Raw genomic sequence first — 23,450 nt, 5'->3', positions numbered from 1 at the left:
GTCGTTTTCCAGCCTCAAGGTATGTACGAGTATTCATATTTTCGAAGTTACACAGTAAACTTGATCTTACAAATGATAAAATATCATAGAGGAAGTTCATATCACTCGTCATGAATCAAATCATTGTTAAACTCTATTTCACCAAGGATAATTTTGTCAGGATGTCCTCGAGTTTGGTGAGTAAATATTTGATAATCGTAAAAAGGGGTTCATGTTTTGATCGATTTCGATCTTTATAGATTCAAAAGTATATATCGTGATAAATTATATGAAAACAGTTGAACGAGTTTCCTTGTGAGAAGTTGGTTCGCGAAAGTAAAGTGAAAAATAAGGTTAGTGGTTACTAGTAGGTAATCAAAGTTGAAATATTGAAAACTTTTATATATCGAAATATCTGATTATTTTTTGCTATTTTTACGCGATTCCAAGTTTTCATTCATGCAAAAAATTCTTTTGGGGTCCCTGAAAAGCTTGAATCAGTAGAAAAGGTCATAGTAGGAGTCATAGTACAGCATTAAGTGAAGCAATTGCTATACTAGACTAGGGCTGAAGCCCTAGTGAAAAGTGAAAAAAAATAATAGGATGAAACCCATCAGAAAAAGAGGAGAATATGATAAAAATGGAACGAAAAATGAATTACTAGCGATCTGAGTTCGGTAAGCGGGAGGGGGTGGGTTTTTAAAGGTGAAAAATGGTTCATCTTAAATTCCGGCAAAACTACAAGTTCTATGGAAAAAAATTGAATAGAAAAGTTATAGGTAATGAAAAGATCTACAACTTTTGTATCTACAATTTTTTCACATAACCTCAAAATTTATGTGAAAAATTCAAATTACCAAGTTATTGGTTACTTATTTTTATTTTTTTCAAAAAAAAATATTTTCATACGAAATTTGGTGAATATTAATTTTTTCATGTCTCAAATACACTGTAATTTATTTGATTTAAAATATTTATTTTTTAACCTAATTTTGACATAATATTAAAAAAGCACCCTAATTTTCAATCGAAAATTCTCATGTCAAAATATCAGCTTTTTTCAAAAAGTCGGTATGCTTTTTGTTCGTTGAAATCTCTATTTTCTGGTAGTGTAAAATATATACATTACTATAGTAAATGTTCTCAGAAAATGCAAAAAATCTAAAAAAACTCGAATTCGAAAATTTATTTTTAATCGTTATGTACAATTTTGAGCTGTTTATCAAAATGTACACTTTAATTACTGAAAAAACGTAAGAAATAGGCGAAAACAGTTCAGATTGAAGATATTTTAGATGTTACGGACAACTATGAAATTTCTTAGACATATTTTAAATGGTCTTATTCCAAATTTGCAAACAGCAAATCCGATGGTTGGAATGAGTTCATGGAAAAGGTACACTTTAATTTTATTTATCATACTTCAAAAATTATTCCTGTGCCGTTCAAAAAATCCACCTAGTGATTATGATACCATTTTTATACACCTTTGGTAGAAGCAGCTAAACAATGCCAAAAACAAGAGCAAAATATTCTGTTCGTAATGTTTGAACAACCACTATACCACAAAGCTCTTGAAATCTCAGCCAGTATTGATTTGAATAATGATCCCTACAAGTTATCCTCAATCCAAGTGAGACTTAGGGGATTTCATTTATTGATGTCGTTCCTCGAAGCAATTGGATTCATAATGGATGGTAGTGAAGCCTTTTTGTGAAATATATGCCAAAAATTCGTCCGACAAAGCTCTTTCCAAGCACACATATGCACGAGCTATCAGAGGATATTTTCTAGTACAGCTCGCCTTGTCTGAATTAATTTTATCATCGATAGAGTTGTCGGACACAGAAAAGGGACTAATGGATACATTTTTGTTGAATTTAGGAACAGAAAATTTTGAAGACAATTCGCATCACGAAGATTTTAAGATCATAAAATGAAAATTCATTGAGCATCTGAAATAAGTACAAAAAAGAGGTCCTACTGCAAAACTTGGGATGCGTTACTGGCAAATTATTAAAGATTGCATACGGGATGAACGTACAGGTGATTGGAAATTACCTTTGAAATGCGTGGAAAGAATGCTTCCTTATTTCCATGCCAGTGGGCATGGGCATTATACACAAAATCTGCTCACCTTTATCTCCAAGATATTATTATGCGTAACCTGAAATTCAGAATAAATGATGATTATGAATTCACTAGGTTCACCGAAGAATTCTTTACAATTTATATATTATGAGATTCTCTATGGCATGACTGTAATTAAAATTAAATAAACAAACTTTTCAACTGAATAAAATTGCATCATTCACATTTTTTTTGATAAAATTGTACGTAGTAATTGAAAAAAATCGAATTCGAGTTTTTTTTCGACTTTTTTGCATTTTCTGGGAACATTTTACTATAGTAATGTATATTTTTTACACCATCAGAATGTACAAAATTCAACGAACAAAAAGCATACCGACTTTTTGAGAAAAGTTGATATTTTGACGCAAGAATTTTCGATTGAAAATAAGGTGAAAAAATAAATATTTCGGATCAGATAAATTACAGTGTATTTGGGACATAAAAAGCTAAATTTTCAGCAAATTTTGTATAAACTTTTCTTTTTGAAATATATATTTGAAATTTTCATATAAATGTTGAGATTATGTGAAAAATTGTGAATACAAAAGTTGTAGATCGTTTCATTACCTACAACATTTTCATTTAACTTTTTTCCATAGAATTTGTAGTTTTGCCGGAAAACGAGGCTAACAATTTTTTACCCTAAAAAACTTACCTCCTCCCATTTTCCGAACTTAGACCGCCTGTAATTTAATTTTCCCTTCAAAAGGAAGGGTTTCATCCTACTGTTATTGTTTTTGGTTGAAAAAATTATCGACCCTGGTCTATAAATGCTAAAAATACCGAATGAAGACAATAGAAATAGTTGAATTACATCGAGGTGTACGTATATCTCGATATTATGAGTTGTATTAGATTGTGAAGTTTCCATAATCCATTGCAACCTGAATGTTCCTTTGCACATACTCCTCATTTATCCGTCTGTACTGATAAGATTCATAATCTCCCCTGAAAATATACCCCTTTCCGATTTGATCAAGATTCCTATGGCTGGGATTGAATCAAATAAGTGAACTAATATAGTTACGTACTCTCATCGATGACATGAGTGAGTTCAACTCATTCGTGACATAAAGTCGTTATTTTATGAATGTAAGTGCTTCATCTTGTAATGTTACCCAGATTGGTGCTGGAAAGGTACGAGGGTTGCCTTTTATATTTCGGGATTAGAGAACAAAAACAAATGTTAATAATCGAAAATCACTTTATTGTTTTTCAAAATATTTCTTATGAAGATCTATACACTTTTGCATGTGTTTGAACCAATTGTCGAAGCACTTTTGCCACTCTGATTGAGGCATGTCCAAAACATGAATTCTGAATGCAGCAACCGCTTCTTCAGGTGTCGAAAAACGTTGACCTCTCAGTTTGTTTTTCACGTGCGGGAATAAAAAGAAGTCATTCAGTGCCAAGTCAGAACTATACGGCGGATGACTCATCAAATCGATGTTTTGGGTGCTCAAAAATGCAGTTGTTTGAGCCGATGTCTGACAGCTCGCATTGTCGTGGTGAAGAGTGATCCGTCTTCGGCGGTTGGTTTTTCTGATTTCTTGGAAGACAACTGGCAAACAAATGGTTGTGTACCACTCAGAATTGACTATTCCTCATTGTTCTAGTGGTACGGTTGCGACATATCCAGTTTTTACGAAAAAACAGGCGACCATTTACTTGGAAGTGCTTCGTGCGCGAACAACTTTTGATGGATTTGGCTCATCTTGAAACATCCATACAGTCGACGGCTGTTTACTTTCGGGCTCATACGCGTAAATCCACGATTCATCACCTGCCACGATGTCATAGAGGTGTTTTTTGAAGCACCGCGATCGAATTTTTTGAGCATTTCCTTCGACCAATCGACACGAGCCTTTTTTTGAGCGATTGACATATTGTGTGGGATCCAACTCAAAAAAAAAATTGACAGTCAAATGTTTATGCAATATTGAATGTATGCTGGTCCCACTAATGCCTAAGGTTGTCTCAATCTCACGATAGGTCACATGACGATCTTGCAATATCAGCTCACGCACAGCATCAGTGGTTTTCGGAACAACAACTGATTTTGGACGACCTTCACGAAATTTTTCTTGGTGTGAACTACGACCACGATTGAATTCACCATACCATCGATAAATACTGGTCCCTGATGGAGCTTCATCGCCAAAAAATTGAATTAAGTTCATCCATGCGCTGTTGCTGAGTTAATCCACGTCGAAAGTTGTAAAAAATAGTCGCACGAAAATGTTCACGATTTAATTCCATTTTTGGGCCGAGATGAATCTTTTGTTACTGTAAACAACACAAATAGCGCGCGTATGTCAAAACTTTCTGAGTACGTATAAGCTCAAAAATGTCCAACTTTACGATAGAGCTGTCAGTTGCCAGATTGCAACGCTAGGCTTGCCAAATCCCGAAACATAAAAGGAAAGTGTTTCATTCTGAAACATCGGATGTCCGCCATTGAGGATAACAGTGTTCCATGTAATTTTACTCCTTTCATATACTATACTGTGTAGGAATCCTTTGAATGATATCTGATTCAATTTCATAATAAATGTTTGGAATACAAACTGAATAGGAAACAGTATTTTCCGAATAATTTAATTTTCATACAAAAATTATGTTACGTGTACATTTACATGTACAAGTTTACATGAAAGAAGTTGTTTCGAAAGGGCTTTTCATCCCAATTTGTCTGGAAGTTACTTCTTTGCATGGTCTACACATCTTTGTAAAGAGTTTTTTTAATGGATTGCTTTCTCCCTTTTTTAAAAGTTTCCCACATTTTTTTGTATAAAAATGGAGAATTAGAAAGCCGAAACATCTCCTTTCAAAAGACTTATGGTGTTTCTCGAGTTAAACTACTTACTATCAAAACTAGTGCTAGTTAAACTGATCAGTTTTCTGCGAGGTGAACATTTTTTCATAATTTTTCAAGGCAGCACCATATCCATTTTGCTATTTTGCTGATGTGGCGTCCAGGAAGACGTCTTATGAAAATTCTCAAGTATAGTTAATTTTTTACGATCACATTAGTGGTTCTTTCATTTCATTTCATAAACACTTGAGGTGTTTTCTGGCGTTCGTATTCGAGCGTGTATTCAAAAACGATGTGTGGTGACGTCATTAATGATAAGATTCGCCAGAATGGAGTGATTCAATTTGTGTCAGATGTCAAATTCAATAATAAAAACAAACTTTTTAATTTTCTCTAACCTCAATTAGAATCAGATTTGTGCAAGTACTAATTCTGCAGCATTATTTTGTATATCCTTACAACTTATTCGATAAAAAAATTTCAGCACTATGTGAACTATAATGATCAAAATAAAGCAGAAACTGACAACTTTTTTGACACCTAAAATGTTTAACGTTTGGTAATTCATTATGAAAGAAGAAAATGTAGCGACTAATGATCTTCTGAACATTTTTGTATTTGAGGAATTACTATTGTTGAATGTCTGACATTCACATTATGTAAAAATTGTTAATATAATTTTGTAAAAAAAGTAATGGAGTTCAATAATTTTGTTTTCGCCAAACATCTGTATCAAATTACAATTCTGATTTTTAAAGTTACTTTCAAATGTGATAGTATTGATCATTTTTAACTAGATTGAGAAAATAATGGCTGTAGCACGAAATAATTTGAAAACGAAATTTGATTAATTTCCATCGTGTATGTTCAAGACAGTAAAATCACAAATATATGTGGTATGATATATATTGAGCTACAATAGCTTACTCGAGCGTAAACTTTTTAGTTAACGCTTGAGGAAGATATTGTATAGCGAAACACTGTCGCAGTTTTTGTAAAACCCTTTATAGTGAAAATCACACAATAAACTGAATTAATTAGTTTCAAAATGGATTTCATCAAGTATTGACCAGTTCTATTCAATAAGTGTAAAATATTTCTCTATTCAAGTGTGATTTTTAAAATTTTTATTCGTTTCTCTGAAAAACTTTGTGCATTAAGAAAACATGAAAACAATGTATTCTTGTAAATAGAAACACTTTACATTCAAAAAACTCACCCCTTCAGTAGAAATTGAATACTTATTATCCGTGTTAGGAATTACACGTTCAAAGGTAAGACTTCGTTAATCCTCAGCTCGCACAAGTTTCGACTTCTGAGGGTTATCGTTCGTAGGGTTACGACAGCTGATTAACGGAAAAACAGATTTTAAACAGATTTCTATTCAAAAAGAAGCCGAAGTTTCTGAGGAGAAATGTTAATAATGCAAATATTAATTTCAGGATACAAGATGCTTCTTCAATCTATTTTACTAGTTGTGGTTTTGCATGGCGTTCACTCATATTATTTCTACAATCCTCAAACCCATCACGTTTTGACACTGCCATCGCTTGCGAATGTACCCAGAGGATACAAGTTGGTACCACCACCATTCCAAAGACGGTCCATGTGGCAAGGTAATGTTTGGTCAAAATATGAAGTTTGTCATGGTAAAAAAATATAATTGCAAATCATTTATGTATAGTCAGTGATGAAAGTACTACGAGGCGATTTTTAATTTTTTTCTTTGTTGGAACACTCGTCTCGAACATATTCAAATTCAAATTCAGATTCAGATTCAGATTCAGATTCATATTCATATTCAAATTCATATTCATGTTCATGTTCATGTTCATGTTCATGTTCATGTTCATGTTCATGTTCATGTTCATGTTCATGTTCATGTTCATGTTCATGTTCATGTTCATGTTCATGTTCATGTTCAGGTTCAGGTTCAGGTTCAGATTCAGATTCACATTCAGATACAGATTCAGATTCAAATTCAAATTCAAATTCAAATATTATTGAGTATTTTTTCTGTTGACAGATTAAACGAGTCTTTGAATAAAAAAAAATACATATTGTAAAATCACATAAACACAGAGATACATATATAAAAACTAAAAAAAGCAATGAACCTGAAAACAATTTAAAAGCGGATTGTATAAGAGAATAACCAGCTCTTCTACTCTTCGAGATAAGTTGCGAATTCATTCAAGTCATAGAAGCATTCTGCTATCAGAAGCTCTCTCAGCTTACTCTTGAAAATCCTAAGGGATTTAATTTTTTCCAATGACGTGGGTAATTTATTGTAGAAATAGCTACCTGCCACAATTGGTGATTTTTTATAAAAATTTTTTACATTTACTTATCCATAAATTTACATTTACTTATCCATAAATGGACGTAGTTATGCAGAAAACTCCCAACCCTCAAAAGTAGAGTTTTGAGTTAATCAATATTATTAATTTTTTTAACAGTAATTTAATAATATACATTACAGCTTAATGAAAACATTTAAATTTTTATTTTTATCAGTCAAAATATCCCATTGTTGACAAAATGAAACTGAAAGAAAAATAATTTGTTCAAAATTTTGAAAAATACAGCCATTGTTTTGGGGGTTGGTTGCTTTCTGCATTATTATGTAATATTAAGAAAAAATAAAATTCAAAAGATCTAGACAAAAAAATATCATTCATTGATAAAAAAATTCTATTAACCCTTTGAAGCACGACTTAAGTAAATCGAGTTTTTATTAACACTTTCAGTGACTTACTGTTTATTGGAGTCAACTAGACATGAAAATACAAGAGTCGAATGAAGAAAAAATGGTTTTTGAAAAATAACACATGGTTTCGTAGTGAAACCACTTTGCCTTTCGAGTTCGAAAACGATAAACAAAAATAATTTATTGAAAAAATTTAACAATACATAGTCGGTAATTATGACATTTCAAACTTTATGAAATTCGACAAAACAATTATTATTGGCTGACTTGCACAAAGCCACTTTGCACACACTACAGCTCCATCTGGTGCGATGCGGTTCCTTAGCACTACTACAATGTGCACAACGCATTGATGTTCCATACTCGGGCATGTGCTTGGATTGATCACTTCTAAGTTCCTTGGATACATGAACTTTGAATCTGCTCTGGGCAGGCGTATCTGATGGCCTTCCTAAGTTTTCTTTCAATGAATTGGCTCCAACCAAACCAGATACACCTTATCACAACAAAAACTTCAAAGCACAATCAGAAGTACCTACTCACGTCGAAAATCCACGAAGAAACTTCTATTGGTTCGAATATTTCAAAATCACTTGGTCCTGAATAATAGTTTTGCTATTAGCGAATAGATGGCGCCTTCCACATGATATGAAACTATACGGTTCCATTATATTACCACTATGCAAGTAGAAAACGATTTTTGAATGTATGGTTCCATTACGAAACCACCTCCCTTCAAAGGGTTAAACATCTTCAAGTTCAAAATCAAGACTAGCTATTTTATACCCATCGATATCTTCGTCAATGTTGTCATCTCCTTGTATTTTTTTGTAGAAATTTTGGCAGTCTGATGGGATAAGATGCATCATCTCCTTAAGATTTGCAAGTTTTTTTGCAGCTATCATCTTACCATTGGGCCATAGCGTACTCATTAAAAAAAAGTCTTTCATTTTGATTTTCGTGCTGTTCCTTCCGCCTTTTTTTTTATATCAATCTTGTGTACAGGTGTGTCGAATGAATCGTGCTGAACAGTAAGCAGAAACGGTTAATCTTTTTTTTAATATAATCGATCTTATTTTTAGCCAGTTTATTTTTTGTCCGTCGATGCTTTGTTGACGATTTTTTTTTCAATCGTTGACACTCAAAACATCACAGGTGTTCATTTCCGTTACCACAAAAGGTTTTTTTTTCGACATTGTTTCATTACCTTCACATATTCGGAGGGCAAATACAATCTTTGCTGGTTTTTTAATGCAGACTCAATTTGAGCAAAATCAGAGTCATTGGGTAAAAAACTGTGGCCTGAACATAAAAATTTTAAAGTAATATCAGTCAAAGTAGAGGATTTATGTAAGATAGCTTTCAACATAAGAGTTAGTTTAATATTCCGGTTTTGTCCTCCGCATGAATCACTCCAGAGAATGAGATATTCGACGTTTTTTTCTATGTGAGCATTCATGTGCTTAAGAAGGCAGGAACCTACCTTTTGAGCCCTCTTCCTGCAACGCCTTCAGCCCAAACGTAACAGAATCCCTGATCTTGCTTTCCGTTATGGATACCACAGTTCTATACCCAGAGCTGCCTTTTATAGAATACAATGTTTGTCGGTATTCTTGGTAAAGGTAATGTTTTTTCTAAATCAAATGTAAGGCACTCATATTTTTCATTTTCTTTAGCCAACTGAAAGTCACATCTTCGTAAATTTTGAGCATTTTCTGCGTCTTTAAGGTGATTGGTACATTCTTTCTGAATGTTTCCTTTCTTTTCTAGGTCAATTTCGTTATCAATTTGTATCTTCAATCTATCGCACCTATTACAGGTATCCTTTTTGAGTGTCTTAAATTTCAAATCAAATCGTTGGTAAAATATTTTTTTATAGGATGGTAGACTTACAGGTTTATCAATTTCTTGGCTATACATCTCGTACATTTTCTGTATGGTTATTTCCGGGGGAAAAAATTCAGCGCTTGTTTGTTCTCTACGATATTGAGATTTATATTTTGGATTTTTTTAATTTGTTCAATTACCTCCTGAATTTTGGCTTCTGGAAGTTTATTTTGCCCTCCTTGTCTAATACCTCTTTGGTCAGTTAAAGAAATTTCACCTCTAAATTTCTTTAGGGCGGTATTAACTTTAAATGTTGTGATGTTGAACGTTCTAATATACATTTCACGGCATACCACTTTGTCTTGTATTTTATAGCTCCTTGAAAATTTTCTTTTTTCTAGATTTCTACCATAAAGTCGTTTTTTCGAAAGCTGCTGTACTCCCGCTGCGATAAAATTTACCTGGCAATCATATGAGCCTAATGACCAAAATCTTTCAAACTCTAACTTTCGTATTTCGACAGGTACAGGTTCGGCACATTTTAAAGTGCAATTAAAATCGTAATTCATAAATTCTTTCGGTCTAATTTCTCTCCCTTTATAGTTGTAATATTTTTCATTGCTATTCCTTTTCTTTTTCCTTTCTGTCCTGTTTTGATTTTCGAATTTTCTTTTTCTTCCTTTTTTTGGTCTTGCCTCGTTAACTTTATTTTCTAAGGGGGTATCTGTTGAATCGCTATCAGCAATGACATGTTTTGAAGATGTTGGTTCATAATCTGAGCTGGGAAATTCATCACTTACAGCTTCGTAATTGGGGTCGCGAATAGAGTCATCGTCATCCTCCGAATAGTTATCTTTGAGCTCATGACCACTGGAATAGGTTATTTCCAAATGGTGAACATCTAAAATGAAAAATAAAACAGCAATCATCAATCACATAAAAGAAACATGTAATTTTCGTACCATGAACCGTTTTAGTCAATGCTTTCTCTTCCTACCTCATAAAAGCTTTGTTAATAGATCCACACTCTTTAATTAATTGCTTGTCTGTTGTTATTATTATTTCCTTACTAGTACATGGAATTTGATTTATTTGATTTGAAAGGGTTATATTTTTAGGAGTGATTAATTTTTTGGGAAAGAAAGTTTTTGGCTTTCTACTACTCCATCTGATACAAAAAAATGGATGAGAGAATCTGTATAATTCAGTGTTCATATAGAAGTATTTGTTTCGAAAGAATTTTTTCTTTCGTGTAATTCAATGTTTATATGAAAGTAGCTGTTTCAGGAGGACTTTCTTTCAGTTTGTGTCTGAAAGTTACTTCTTTGCATGATCTACACATCCATGTATAGAGTTACTTATTTTCAAATTGATTAATCCTTCCTTTCTTTGGAAGATTCTCTCATCCATTTTTTTGTATCAGATGGAGTAGTAGAAAGCCAAAAACTTTGATTTATTTGTAATAGTATCACCTACTTTTTCATTTGTTTGAGAGGAGTCTAGTACTTTTTCCGTTCCTATTTCATTAAAATAACAGAAAATATATTATTGATTTTTACTTTAACAAATATTGCTGAAAACTCACCTGTCTCTTGTTCCTTTTGTTGAAACAGATTGGGAATTTTACTAGTACGGTAATTAAACATGTTGTATCACAAAACAACACACTTTTTACTTACAAAATATCAAGTGTTTTACACTTGAAATTTTGCTAAGATCATGAGCCAAAATACACAAAACAATATAATTTTTTGAGGTTACGTGAAGATTCCATAACGCAGAAAACTACCAACCCACGCAGTGGCGTCAACAATAATTCTTGCATTCAACAGATTTGTATTGACGCAGAAGGCAACCAACCCACTTGGTCGTACTAAATCATTATTGATCTGAAAAAACCGAAATCTTAGAAGGTTAAGAAAATGGGTTGGTTATTACAACAACAGTTATTAATTTCAGTTGGTAGGTTTCTGCAGTTTAAAATATTTGACATATAGATACAAGTTATGTGGTTAATACGAATTTAAGCCTACTGTGGGTTGGTAGCATTCTGCATAACTACGTCCAAATAATCTTCATTTCTGGTGTTATAATCATGCTTGTCACTATGTTTGATGGTGTTTTCCCTGTTTATGAAAGTATATGTGTGTAGCTTCATGAGGTATAAACACGTAACTGTCAAAATATAATTTGTTTGAAGGTGTCTCTGCAGGAAGTCTGGTGGGAAAGATTGTAAATGCGCCTTACGATTCTTTTTTGAAGAATGAAAATCGTTGGATATCCTGAGCTTGTCCCCATATTACTATGCCATACGAAATAGCTGAATAGGCAAATTCATAATACATAGGAAGGATTTACGATCTAGAACATTTTTCAAGGAGCCTATTATATAGAAAGTTTTATTAAGTTTTCTATTTGTTTATCCCAAGAGAGGTGTTGATCAAGGACTGTACCGAGAAATTTTGTGACACGTGATATGTTAATATATTGTCCCCCAAACGATATAACTGGATTTGAAGGTGTTCTATATTTGTTGTGATACTCTACGCAAGGAGTCTTTTTATGATTGATAATTAGTCTATTCTTGAAGCACCAGCTTTTGAATTCCTCAAGAATACTTTGTATTTTTGGTTTCAGTTTATTTTCGGTTATATCTGAAACAAGTTTACATGTGTCGTCGGCATACATCAGAACTTTCCCCCATGATATGTGATCAGGAAAATCATTTATAAAAATAAAAAAAACAAAGGACCAAGGACGCTTCCTTGTGGAGTTCCTATGTCAATGTCAAATTCATCTGAAATGACCTCGTCAATTTTTACTACGAATTTCCTTCGTTCTAGGAAGGATATAAACCAATTGTTAATATTACCTCGAATACCTAGGCTATGCAGTTTCTCTGAAACAAAAGAGCTGTTGACTGTATCAAAGGTTCTATCTAGTAAGGTCGAACATTATTGAAATTATATATTCGTCAACATCCATATTGTCATATATAGACTGACCGCAGTCTATTGTCCCGGGACATGTTAAGTGACCTCTCACTTACCTTATTTGCGACCACCTTCTCGATAATTTTGGAGAAAATACTAAGAAGAGCAATGGCTCTGTAGTTTTCAATACAGCATGGGTCGTCTTTTTCGTAAATCATAATCACCGACGCTAACTTCAAGCTCGAAGGGAATTTCCCTTGGGTGACTGAGGAGTAAATGATATGTGCTAAAGTTGGTGCAATAATAAATATGGATTGTTTAATAACTGAAACTGGAATTTTTACTCGGACCGGTAGACTTCTTGTTTTGCGAATTATTTCCGCAACTTCACTCTCAGTGACAGGTTCAAAAAACACGGATTCGCATGTGCTCTGTCCTGCTGTACAGGTCGTTGACAGTTCTGGACCAAAATGATCGAATAGTTTTTCTTCAACTGTTGTTGATAGATGGTGGCCAAAGGGAGAGGCCATATCTAGCGGTTGGGTCAAGGTTTTTCCATTATAGATTATTTCATTGATATTTTTCGTTTGTTCGCCTTTGAACGAATTTACTATTTTCCACACCGTTTTAGTTTTGTTAAAGGTTTTTTTTTCATCCGCGATCTGTTCTCCAACCTTTTTTTTTGAGCTCTTTATATTTATTTTTAATGTGTTCATCTAGTATCCTTTCGCGTAGCCAATCTATGTTACGGAGGTTTTTTCTGTTTTGAGTCAGATTTTCTAAAAATTGAATTTTTTTTATTAGTTATTGATTTATTTTCTACTAGGTACATGCGTTTTTTCCACGAATGAACAGTTGAAACACCACAAGTAGTTTTCCAAGAAGCTATCGAACATAATATCTATATCTTGTGAGAAGTCGATGTTGAAATCTGAGTGGAAGAGATGGAATTTAAATTCGTTCAGAGAGTTTTCCGTGATTTTTAGATAGGTGTGTCGTGTTGGTTCAATAGGTTTCTCTTCACTTAAGGTGAGCTGACACTCTGCTATTTGTCCGAAGTGATCTGAGAGACCAGGATCAAAATTTATGGTTTTTATAAGGTTAGGCATGTTTGAAACTGCATAGTCTATGGAAGAATAGCTGGTTAATGTTTTTGTTGTGAATATACGGGTCTAATCTGTAATTAACGAGGACATTTCATTGGAGCTGAATAAATCAAATAGGATTTTCCAATTCATACAATTGCTAAATTGGTCAATGTTGAGGTCACCACATGAAAGCACATACCTGAAATTTTGTATCGTTGCTGAGAGAGTTTCTGAAAGTTGACAGAAGAATATATTCAAGTCATTCGTATTGTTTGATGGAGGTCTATATATATATATATTTATGACGCAGTATTCTTTATGGAACGATATAGCAGAAACTTCTATTAACAATTTAACTGAATATTTGTTAATGGAGCTTATAGATTTACAAAATGATGCGATATCGTTCCTACCGAAAATTGCGACTCCACCATGTATATGATCACTACGACTGAAGTAACTTATCAGTTTGAAATTATTGATTGAAATATTCTCAATATTTAGTTTCCCAAGCCAATGTTCACCGAATAGTAAAAATGTGAAGTCATGATCGTTCAGAAAACATTCAATTAAGTCGAGTTTATTTGAAATGCACTGTATGTTAATGCTAAAAACACTGAATGAAGATGGAATATCCATTTGGTCACCTGGAAATGGGTTGTGGCCTAAGCTGGTATCTGTTGAGCCGAGTTGGCTTCCGCACCCAAGTTTTTTGGAAATGTGAAACGTCGTACTGCACATTCGTTAGGCCATATTTCAGGATTGTAGACATATTGTACGTTCGATATTGGAAAAGACACTTTGAATGATGACGTTGAATTAACTTTTTATGTTAGCTTCTCACATGTGAACTTGATGGCAGGGGCAGTTTTTTCAAGAAAATTGCTGAGAGATTTCGCTTTTTCTTCTGATGACATCCTGTATACATGAAGATAACCTAATTTTGATACCGTTTCAATTACCTACTCATGAACTGTTTTTCCCTATGACAATGTTTTGCTTTCGTTTCTGGCTGTTTTGATAGGTCGTCTAACCTCTATTGTTTTCTGTTGCCTTTGACGGGTGTGAAGAGTGTTGTTGGTTTTCTACATTTGTATTGATTTTGTTAGTAGAATTCTCCGATGTTGACACAGACTCAGATATTTTGAGAATTTTGAATATAAATTGCTGGTAGATGGAACTCGTGGGTCAACAACAGTATTCTCTTTTGGGTTGATGTTGTAGTTTAGCTTAGTTTTTGTATCACTGATAGATGTTGACTGCATATTTTCGGGAAATTGTTTACATTGTATTAAATTAATAATAATTTCCTGATCGCGGATTCCTTTTTCGAGATGTTCAACAAGTTGTCTCAGTTTCAGCTGTTTAGCATGTTCAGTTTGTTAGAAGTGTTTTGCGTTTCATTTTGTGTGAAAAATGAAATTGAGTGCTCAAAATCATTTGAAATGTTAACAGTGGCATACGATGATTGTACTGTGAGTTGGAAAAATATTTAGAAGGTTTCCACAGAAGGTCCAGAAGGAATTGTTCAATGACGTCAACGGCTATACGGATTTGCTCAAAAACGTCATAACTGGCGGAGAATCATGGGTATATGGTTATGACATCGAAACCAAAGTCCAATCGTCCCGATGGAAGTGCCCAGGAGAGCAAAGACCAAAAAGCACGCCGTCTTTTATCAAATATCAAGGTTTTGCTCACTGTTTTCTTTGGTTATCGTGGTGTAGTTCATTAGGAGTGCCTGCTATATTATCGTATGGTTAGTAAAGAACATTATCTTAAAGGTTGTGATAAGCAATTATGAAGAAAACGTCCGGTATTGTGAACAATTCATGACTTTTCTATCACTGTAATGTACCTGCTCACCTGTCATTGTTGTTGGTGATTTTTTGGCCAAAAACAACACCGTAATCATGCTCCAGCGACCGTATTCATCAGATTTGACCTCTTGCGGCTTTTTTCTGTTCCCAAGATTGAAGAGACCTATGAAAAGGCGGCATTTTGCGACGATTGAGGAGATAAAAACAGAATCGCTGAGAGAGCCCAAGGACATACCAAAAACGGTATATGAGAACTGCTTTGGGGATTGGAAATTTGAGTGGGACTTCTTTGAAGAGGACAAAATAGAAGTACAAATATTTTTTTGAGAAAAATGAAAATTCACCCCATTTTTTGAACAGACCTGCAGCAAGAACAGTTTCCTTTGCGACTGAAATATTCTATAGTTTCTCCAATCCTGAAAAAAGGAAACTCTAATAATTTGTAAAATTATCACCCTATTGCTGTTTCCTCAGCACTCTCAAAAGTATTTGAACACATAATGTTGGAATTTCTACATAACTCTCTGAATTTAAATGATATTCTGACTCGGAACCAACATGGATTCCGATCGAATCATTCCACTACAACGGCAATAATTTGTTTTAATTCGAATTTTCTACAGTCTGTTGAAGCAGACCGAAATTCCCACTGGGATTTTTTGTGACCTCAGCCGTGCTTTTGAATGCGTACAACACGGAAATCTCCTAGACAAAATATATAAAACGGGTACTAGAAGTATTCAGCATGTTGAATAATGTTGAATAATGACATAGGTGTTCCCCAAGGATCAGTTTTGCGGCCAATCCTTTTTTATTCTCTATATCAATGAGTTGCCATCTATTTTGCAAAAGTTACTCATTTGTTTGTATGCTGATGATTCTTCCCTCCTATTTAAAGCAAAAGATTTGCCTGAATTACAACAAAATATAAATTCTGATCTTGATAAGTTGCAAAATTGGTTCAGTGAAAATTCATTATTTTTGATTACCTCCAAAACGAAAGAAGTAACTTTTCAATCTGCCCAAAATATTAACACGGTAGACATTAATATTAGAATATCCGGAGTTGAAATAGAAAGGGTTGACAGTATAAAATTTTTAGTGCTTTTTCTAGAAATCAATCTCAATTTCCGTCAGCACTGCGATAATCTCACTAAATTATTCAATAAGCAGTGATATGTGTTGAAAAACTTGAAAAGAATTGTAGACTACTCTGGTATACTTTTATATTACCATGGACAGATACAATCAAGAATTAACTATGGAAATATTATTTGGGGAAATTCTCCACCTGCACACAATGTTTTTATAACGCAAAAGAGAATTATTAGAACCATCGCGAACGAATCACGAACATAATCGTGTAGAATATTATTTGATTACTTGAAAATTCTGGAAGTTTTGTTGTACATCCATAAAAAATAAAGAATTTTTCAAACAAAACCAATCTTTCCATGAATATATTACCCGCATCAAAACATACCAAAAACACGTTTATCTCTACGTCTGAACGCGTTTGAGATTTTGGGGAGGAGATTATATAATTAACTTCCGGAGTTTTTCAAAATTATAACCAAGGAACAAGTATTAAATACAACTACTTTTTGAAATTAGCCCCAATACAATCGATGAGTTTTATTTCTCATCTACATTAGTAAAAAATTTTTTGTATTATTTTTCATTTTTGCTGCTTTGTTCACTTGTTTCAATAACTCTTGTAATATGAATATGTATGTTTTATAGTTGTATTATATATATATATATATATATATATATATATATATATATATATATATATATATATATATATATATATATATATATATATACAGGGTCCTGCAACAGTGGCGCGGTGTTCCATATCTCTATATAGGAAGCAGATAGGAATCTAATTTTCTATAATATTACCTTATTGCTCGAGCTCGACAAAATAAAAATATTGGCGGTCACACAGGGTGTTCGATTTTTTCTGGGCGGATCCCAACTGTGTCTTTTTAAATGGCAACCTATATTTTTTATCGCTTTTTCGGTTTCTTCATAGAAAATAAAATAAACTTTATGTATATCTGCACTTCGAAAATATTGACGGTTTTCGAGATATCTAGCATGACAGGTTTTTTTTTCCAATATTCGTCACTCAGAATATTTGAAATTATAAAGTGGTGCCAAGTCCAGTTGAAATTTTTTTTGGTCGAATATTCTACATTGGTAACTCTCTCAAACGATATATCTGAAATCGACCTGTGATATACAGGGTATGAAAAACCGCTTGCCAAATATTGTAAATGAAAATTTGCAAAATCTTCCTTAGATTAAATGGAACACCCTGTATATTATTGATCCATAAGAAGCGCCAACGAAACCTCTACAAATTTCATTAAGTATTCCCTATGGCTAAGTTCAATAGTTTTTCTTAAATGAGCATTTCTTTCGAAAAATGGTCATTTTTTCAAAGCGAAATCCATTTGACGACTGATAAAAATATACGAAAGATATTTTGTTTCAATTTTGTACATTAGAAGGTGTCCAAACAAATATTTTTTAACGAAATAAATGTATGTACCTATCACTTTTTGCTAAATGGAAAATTATTTTTTCATTGGATGCAGAATTTCACTCATAAATCGTGCAATATCAAACCAAACAAGTTAAAAGAAAGAAACATTATAAATAACTATTTTTTTCATGTTATTATATTCATTCAGAGCTTGAGTTCTAGATATTCAAATTTGTCAACTGGCAAATTACAAAACTACAAAAGGGAGAGTTTAATTAAGGTTGATAATGAAACTTTTATAAAATATGTTCAACATGTCTTCCATTTTCTTGAATGCAGAGCTGAAGTCTATGTTTGAAAGACTGTTCTACCCTGCGCAAGACAGCTGGTGTAATGCTGCGAAAAGCATTCGTTATTCTAAGTCGCATATTTTCGGGAGAAGTTGGTGGCTCAACGTAAACCATATTTTTTATGTATCCCCATAAGAAAAAATCTAGTTTCGTCAAATCTGGTGATCTAGCGGGCCACCGTACAGGCCCATTCCGTCCTATCCATTTATTGGGAAATACTTCATTTAGATGATCTCTCACTTCTGCCGAATAGTGAGCAGGTGCACCATCATGTTGTAACCACATTCTATTGCGGAGGTCAAGAGGAATATCATCTAACAAACCTGGTAAATCATTTCGTAAGAAATTGAGATACATTGCACCATTCATATGTCCCTCAAAAAAGTATGGACCAATTACATATTCTCCAATGATGCCTCCCCAGACATTTATCGACCACCTATGTTGATAATCCACCTGTCTCAATAAGTGAGGATTTTCTGTCGCATAATAATGGTAATTATGTCGATTTACAAATCCATTTTTATGGAATGTCGATTCATCCGACCATAAAATATTATTGAAAAAATATTCGTTTCGACGAATTTTGTTCATGGCCCAATTGCAAAATCTCACTCTTTTCTCGAAATCAGCATACAGTAGTTCTTGATGTAACTGAACGTGGTATGGATGCAAGCGATGTTTCTTCAATACTCGTTGCACTGATCTCTCACTTATATCCACTATTTCCCCAATTTGTCGTTGACTCCTACTAGGATCTTCTTCAACAGCAAGAAGAACTTGCAATTCATTATCTTCATTAGTAGCTGGCTTGATGCGCTCATGTTTGGAATAATTAATAGATCCAGTTTCAACGAATCGTCCCAAGACCTTTCGGAAAGATCTTTCATCTGGATGCCTTCTATCTGGATACCGTTGAGAATACATTCTACTTGCCAATAAACAATTCCTGTCTGATTCACCTAATATGAAAATCATATCAATCAAATCACTTTTTGATAACAACATTCTGATGAAATTATACCGACAGTTCAACTTCACGATTGACTAAAAATTTCAATATTCATTTGCAGCCAAATATTTTGTTCTGTCATTTGCCAGACTACTTGATTTCCAATAAATATTTCATTCGCTGAAAGGTTGTTTTAGACCGAAAGAATATGGCACAAATTCCGAGATTTTTGAAATTATTGTAACTATTCAAGAACGTCCATTTTGTGGTGTAATTCGCAACTTGTTTATCTAGCAACAGGTAATTTTAGGAATGGGCGATATTTTAAGGAAAAGGTATTTTTTGTATATTCTTATCAGTCGTCAAATGGATTTCGCTTTGAAAAAATGACCATTTTTCGAAAGAAATGCTCATTTAAAAAAAACTATTGAACTTAGCCATAGGGAATACTTAATGAAATTTGTAGAGGTTTCGTTGGCGCTTCTTATGGATCAATAATATACAGGGTGTTCCATTTAATATAAGGAAGATTTTGCAAATTTTCATTTACAATATTTGGCAAGCGGTTTTTCATACCCTGTATATCACAGGTCGATTTCAGATATATCGTTTGAGAGAGTTACCAATGTAGAATATTCGACCAAAAAAAAATTTCAACTGGACTTGGCACCACTTTATAATTTCAAATATTCTGAGTGACGAATATTGGAAAAAAAAACCTGTCATGCTAGATATCTCGAAAACCATCAATATTTTCGAAGTGCAGATATACATAAAGTTTATTTTATTTTCTATGAAGAAACCGAAAAAGCGATAAAAAATATAGGTTGCCATTTAAAAAGACACAGTTGGGATCCGCCCAGAAAAAATCGAACACCCTGTGTGACCGCCAATATTTTTATTTTGTCGAGCTCGAGCAATAAGGTAATATTATAGAAAATTAGATTCCTATCTGCTTCCTATATAGAGATATGGAACACCGCGCCACTGTTGCAGGACCCTGTATATATATATATATATATGTATCTGATATGTACTGACTTGTCCAATTGCTTCTTTTAGGCTCATTCTAATGAATCAATAAACTATTATTATTGTTATTATTATAAGGGAGGAAATACTTTAAAAGTTTTAGTAATGCATGATTTTCATTCCATATGCGATTCTTTTCACAGTTTTATTTGCCTTCGATTCCTCGCATTGTAAACATGCACTAGCATTTTCAAATTCTAACGTAAGGGTTTCCCTCATTTTAGTCTGTTTAAAGCATGATCCATTGACTTTTTCAGAAGTTTCTTGACGATCAAATTCATTTATACATTTTATTTTGAATTGGGTTCAACAGTTTCAATATAGTTTTTTTTTATCTACTACTCTAGTGACAAGTCCAGTCTATATTGTAAATGATTATAATCATCAACATGATTAGCGATATCAGATAGTTTGGGATAAGTTACGAAACAAAAAATAGATTTTGAATACTTAAAATGTAAGATCTCCAGAAAAACGAGTGCTTGGAAAATATTTCTCTTAGTATGCATATGTTCATCCCACTTCAAATTTTAACAAATCATTTGAATTTTGAATGAATCTGATTCTTAACGCTTTCTCAAAAATGTTCAAATTTTATTCAGGCATATTATTTTCAAATCCACCGAATTTACATTTGATCACAGAGTTCATCTGTGGCATTTGTAAAAAATAATTCATCAGGCATTATTTTGCTGAACAATAAAAAATTCGACTCTATTACCAATGTTACTTTTCGAACCATTGATATTAATTAGCAGTAACAAACAATCATGATCAGTAACAATTAATTTCACGAAGCAGAATGTTAACAAGAACCAAGTTAAAGCACAGTTTCAATACTCTGGGATACACACAAATTTCATAAAAAACAGTTCAAAACTTATCAATCAATAATTTTACTTTCAGGTGGACATAATCATATGGGACAATGCATGGATCCTGGATTCATCTGCACTAGACCATATGACATTTCAGCCACATACCAATTCCGTTGTTCTAAGGATGCCCAATGTCCAAGATTCCATAAATGTTGCCCCCATAGGTGTTTTGTTCACAATATATGCATGAAGTCTACAATGCAACCCAGGCACACACCCAAAACAACTAAGAAATTGAAAGATCAAAGAGCTGGAACATGCGAGAAATGGCTTTACAATTGTCCCAAACCCTACCACTATTCTTTGACGAGTATATTCAAGTGTGACTACGACGGGCAATGTCCTAAGTCGTTCAAATGCTGTGAGCAAAGTTGCTTCAAACATAAAATTTGCTCCAGGGCAATCATTCACAATGATGGTTATGTTGAAGAATTGAGAATAAAGGAGTTCAAGACCATTGTGACACCTGAAAAAAAACAGACACCAAACAAAAAGTCAACTGAAACTGATAATACGAATGGAATTACTACAGACGAAAATAACAAAAAAGATGTTACTAAATCGACTGTAAAACCTTACGAGGAAACAACTGTTGAAACAACAGAAAACATTGTGAAAGATGTTACTGAATCGACTGTAGAACCTTACGAAGAAACGACTATTGAAACAACCGAAAACGTGGTGGATTCCACATCGGAAACAACAACGGTACATGTACCTTCCGAAAGTCCTACAACATCTGAATCTGATACAGAGGAAACAACAGAAACAACCAATGGAAACGCTGAAACAACAACAGAATCTCTAATTGAAGAAACAACCAATGAAGACGCTGAAGAGAATGTAAGCACCACAGATGAGTCGGAATATTCATCAGTGTTAACGACAGGGAAAGAAGACACTACTGATAGTACAACAGAATTATCAACTGAAGAAAACGTGAGCACCACAAATAAATTGGAATACTCGTCAGATATTACAACAGAGGCAAAGGATATAAGACACAGAGGATATAGGACACATAAAAAGAATGAATTTACAGTATCTAAATCTGCCATGGAATGGTCAACGCCAGATCCAAATGCCATAATTCCGGAATACGCCAACTTCTACTACGATTACGATGCCAATAATGAAACCGCTTATGACTCAGATAGCTATAATTGAATTTAGTTTACAAAATGGTGCTGAGCAACTTATTCTCAAAAGTTTCCTCAGTTATCGGGCATGGATTCATATAAATTTGAATTTCAGGTTTTTGACATGTAGGAGAAAAAACTATACATATTGAAGTTTTCTGGGTCTCTAACTCTCCACAATCTGGAAAATGAATAAATATAAAGCCATAAAACATCAAGAAACATCAACCCCTTCACAAAAATAAAATTCGAATCTGGTACTGCTCCCAAACAACAGAGCTACAACACTTATCATGACGCGCGTTTCACTAGCTCAGTTGGTGTCTCCAGGATACAATGATAGTAATAATAATGTATTCTTTTTTTTATATATATATAACATACCACATAGATAGAAACAAAGAGGCGATATTTAACTTAGTTGCTCTTTCAAATAATCTACTTCTTTCAACGCCATACACTGAAAACGCCAAATTGGTTGATGATACGCATGTCAAGAAGTCCGACCTATCGAAAGATATTTTTTTTAGAAAATATATTTCAGATTAACATGAATTGAAAAAAAAATTATGACATACATGCGTTTTCAGGATGGCGTTCAACATAACATTGAGTTTTTCGTTACATCCAAAAAATATCAGTTGAAACCCTTTTTTTTACTGAGTTCATGAAGCTCTTAACAGTTTATATTAGTTTGAATTCAATATCGAAACTTTCTTATTATTTTACAATATTTGTAACACACTTGTGATACACTCCAATTACATGAATACAATTTGAATTGAAATATATTGTAGTAAATTTGATATGTCTGAATTTTTATATGCAAATATTAATTCAATAAAATACCTTGTACTTTTATATGACAATATGAAATAAATAATGCAGTGAATATCTTTGCATTTTTTCCAATTTCTGCGAGAAAATAACAGAATCTGGTAATTTTTTGTTCGTAATTAAATTCATTTCCGTTCAGTTCGTTCATAGACAACTGGCAGACCATGTCTGTAGTATCACCAAGTGACATATGATCGAATCATGATGGAATGTTCTAACTCAGGTGTTCTTTACAGAACAATGCTGAGTTTGTATGTAGAAGTACCATTGAGAAAATAGTTCGTTTAAGTAGAGTCAAAATACTTTATTATTGATTAAAAAGTAAGGTTTCAGGGTCCTTGGTCCAGGAATGTTTTCTGTTTTTCATGAAAAATGAGAAATGAAAATTTTTATGTTTTTTACCGCTTTTATTTGTAACTAAAGTAACTGCAGTTTCGTCCTACAAGGACATTTTCAAACT

General features: G+C 33.3%; 1 protein-coding gene across 1 annotated transcript; it reads left to right on the top strand.

Moving 5' to 3' along the window:
* Positions 1-155: 155 nt before the first annotated feature.
* Positions 156-23,045, top strand: LOC141482522 (uncharacterized). Its single transcript, XM_074175968.1, has 3 exons — positions 156-176; positions 6,370-6,543; positions 21,043-23,045. The coding sequence occupies exons 2-3, from the start codon at positions 6,378-6,380 to the stop codon at positions 22,179-22,181; spliced, it is 1,305 nt and encodes a 434-aa protein (XP_074032069.1). The 5' UTR covers positions 156-176; positions 6,370-6,377; the 3' UTR covers positions 22,182-23,045.
* The last annotated feature ends 405 nt before the right edge of the window (positions 23,046-23,450 follow it).

The sequence above is a fragment of the Leptinotarsa decemlineata genome, unplaced genomic scaffold (assembly GCF_025532065.1).
Source record: "Leptinotarsa decemlineata unplaced genomic scaffold, Ldec_3_MD MMD2_tig00001393_RagTag_RagTag, whole genome shotgun sequence".
In the NCBI taxonomy this organism is placed as follows: Eukaryota; Metazoa; Arthropoda; class Insecta; order Coleoptera; family Chrysomelidae; genus Leptinotarsa; species Leptinotarsa decemlineata.
The sequence above is the reverse complement of the archived record's forward strand: the minus strand, read 5'-3'. Positions and strand labels throughout refer to the sequence as shown.

Excerpts from the sequence above, each read along its gene's own strand:
- LOC141482522 (XM_074175968.1), top strand. The coding sequence starts at position 6,378 with ATGCTTCTTCAATCTATTTTACTAGTTGTGGTTTTGCATGGCGTTCAC. Across the intron at positions 6,544-21,042 it reads AAGACGGTCCATGTGGCAAG|GTGGACATAATCATATGGGA; the intron begins GTAATGTTTGGT and ends TTTTACTTTCAG.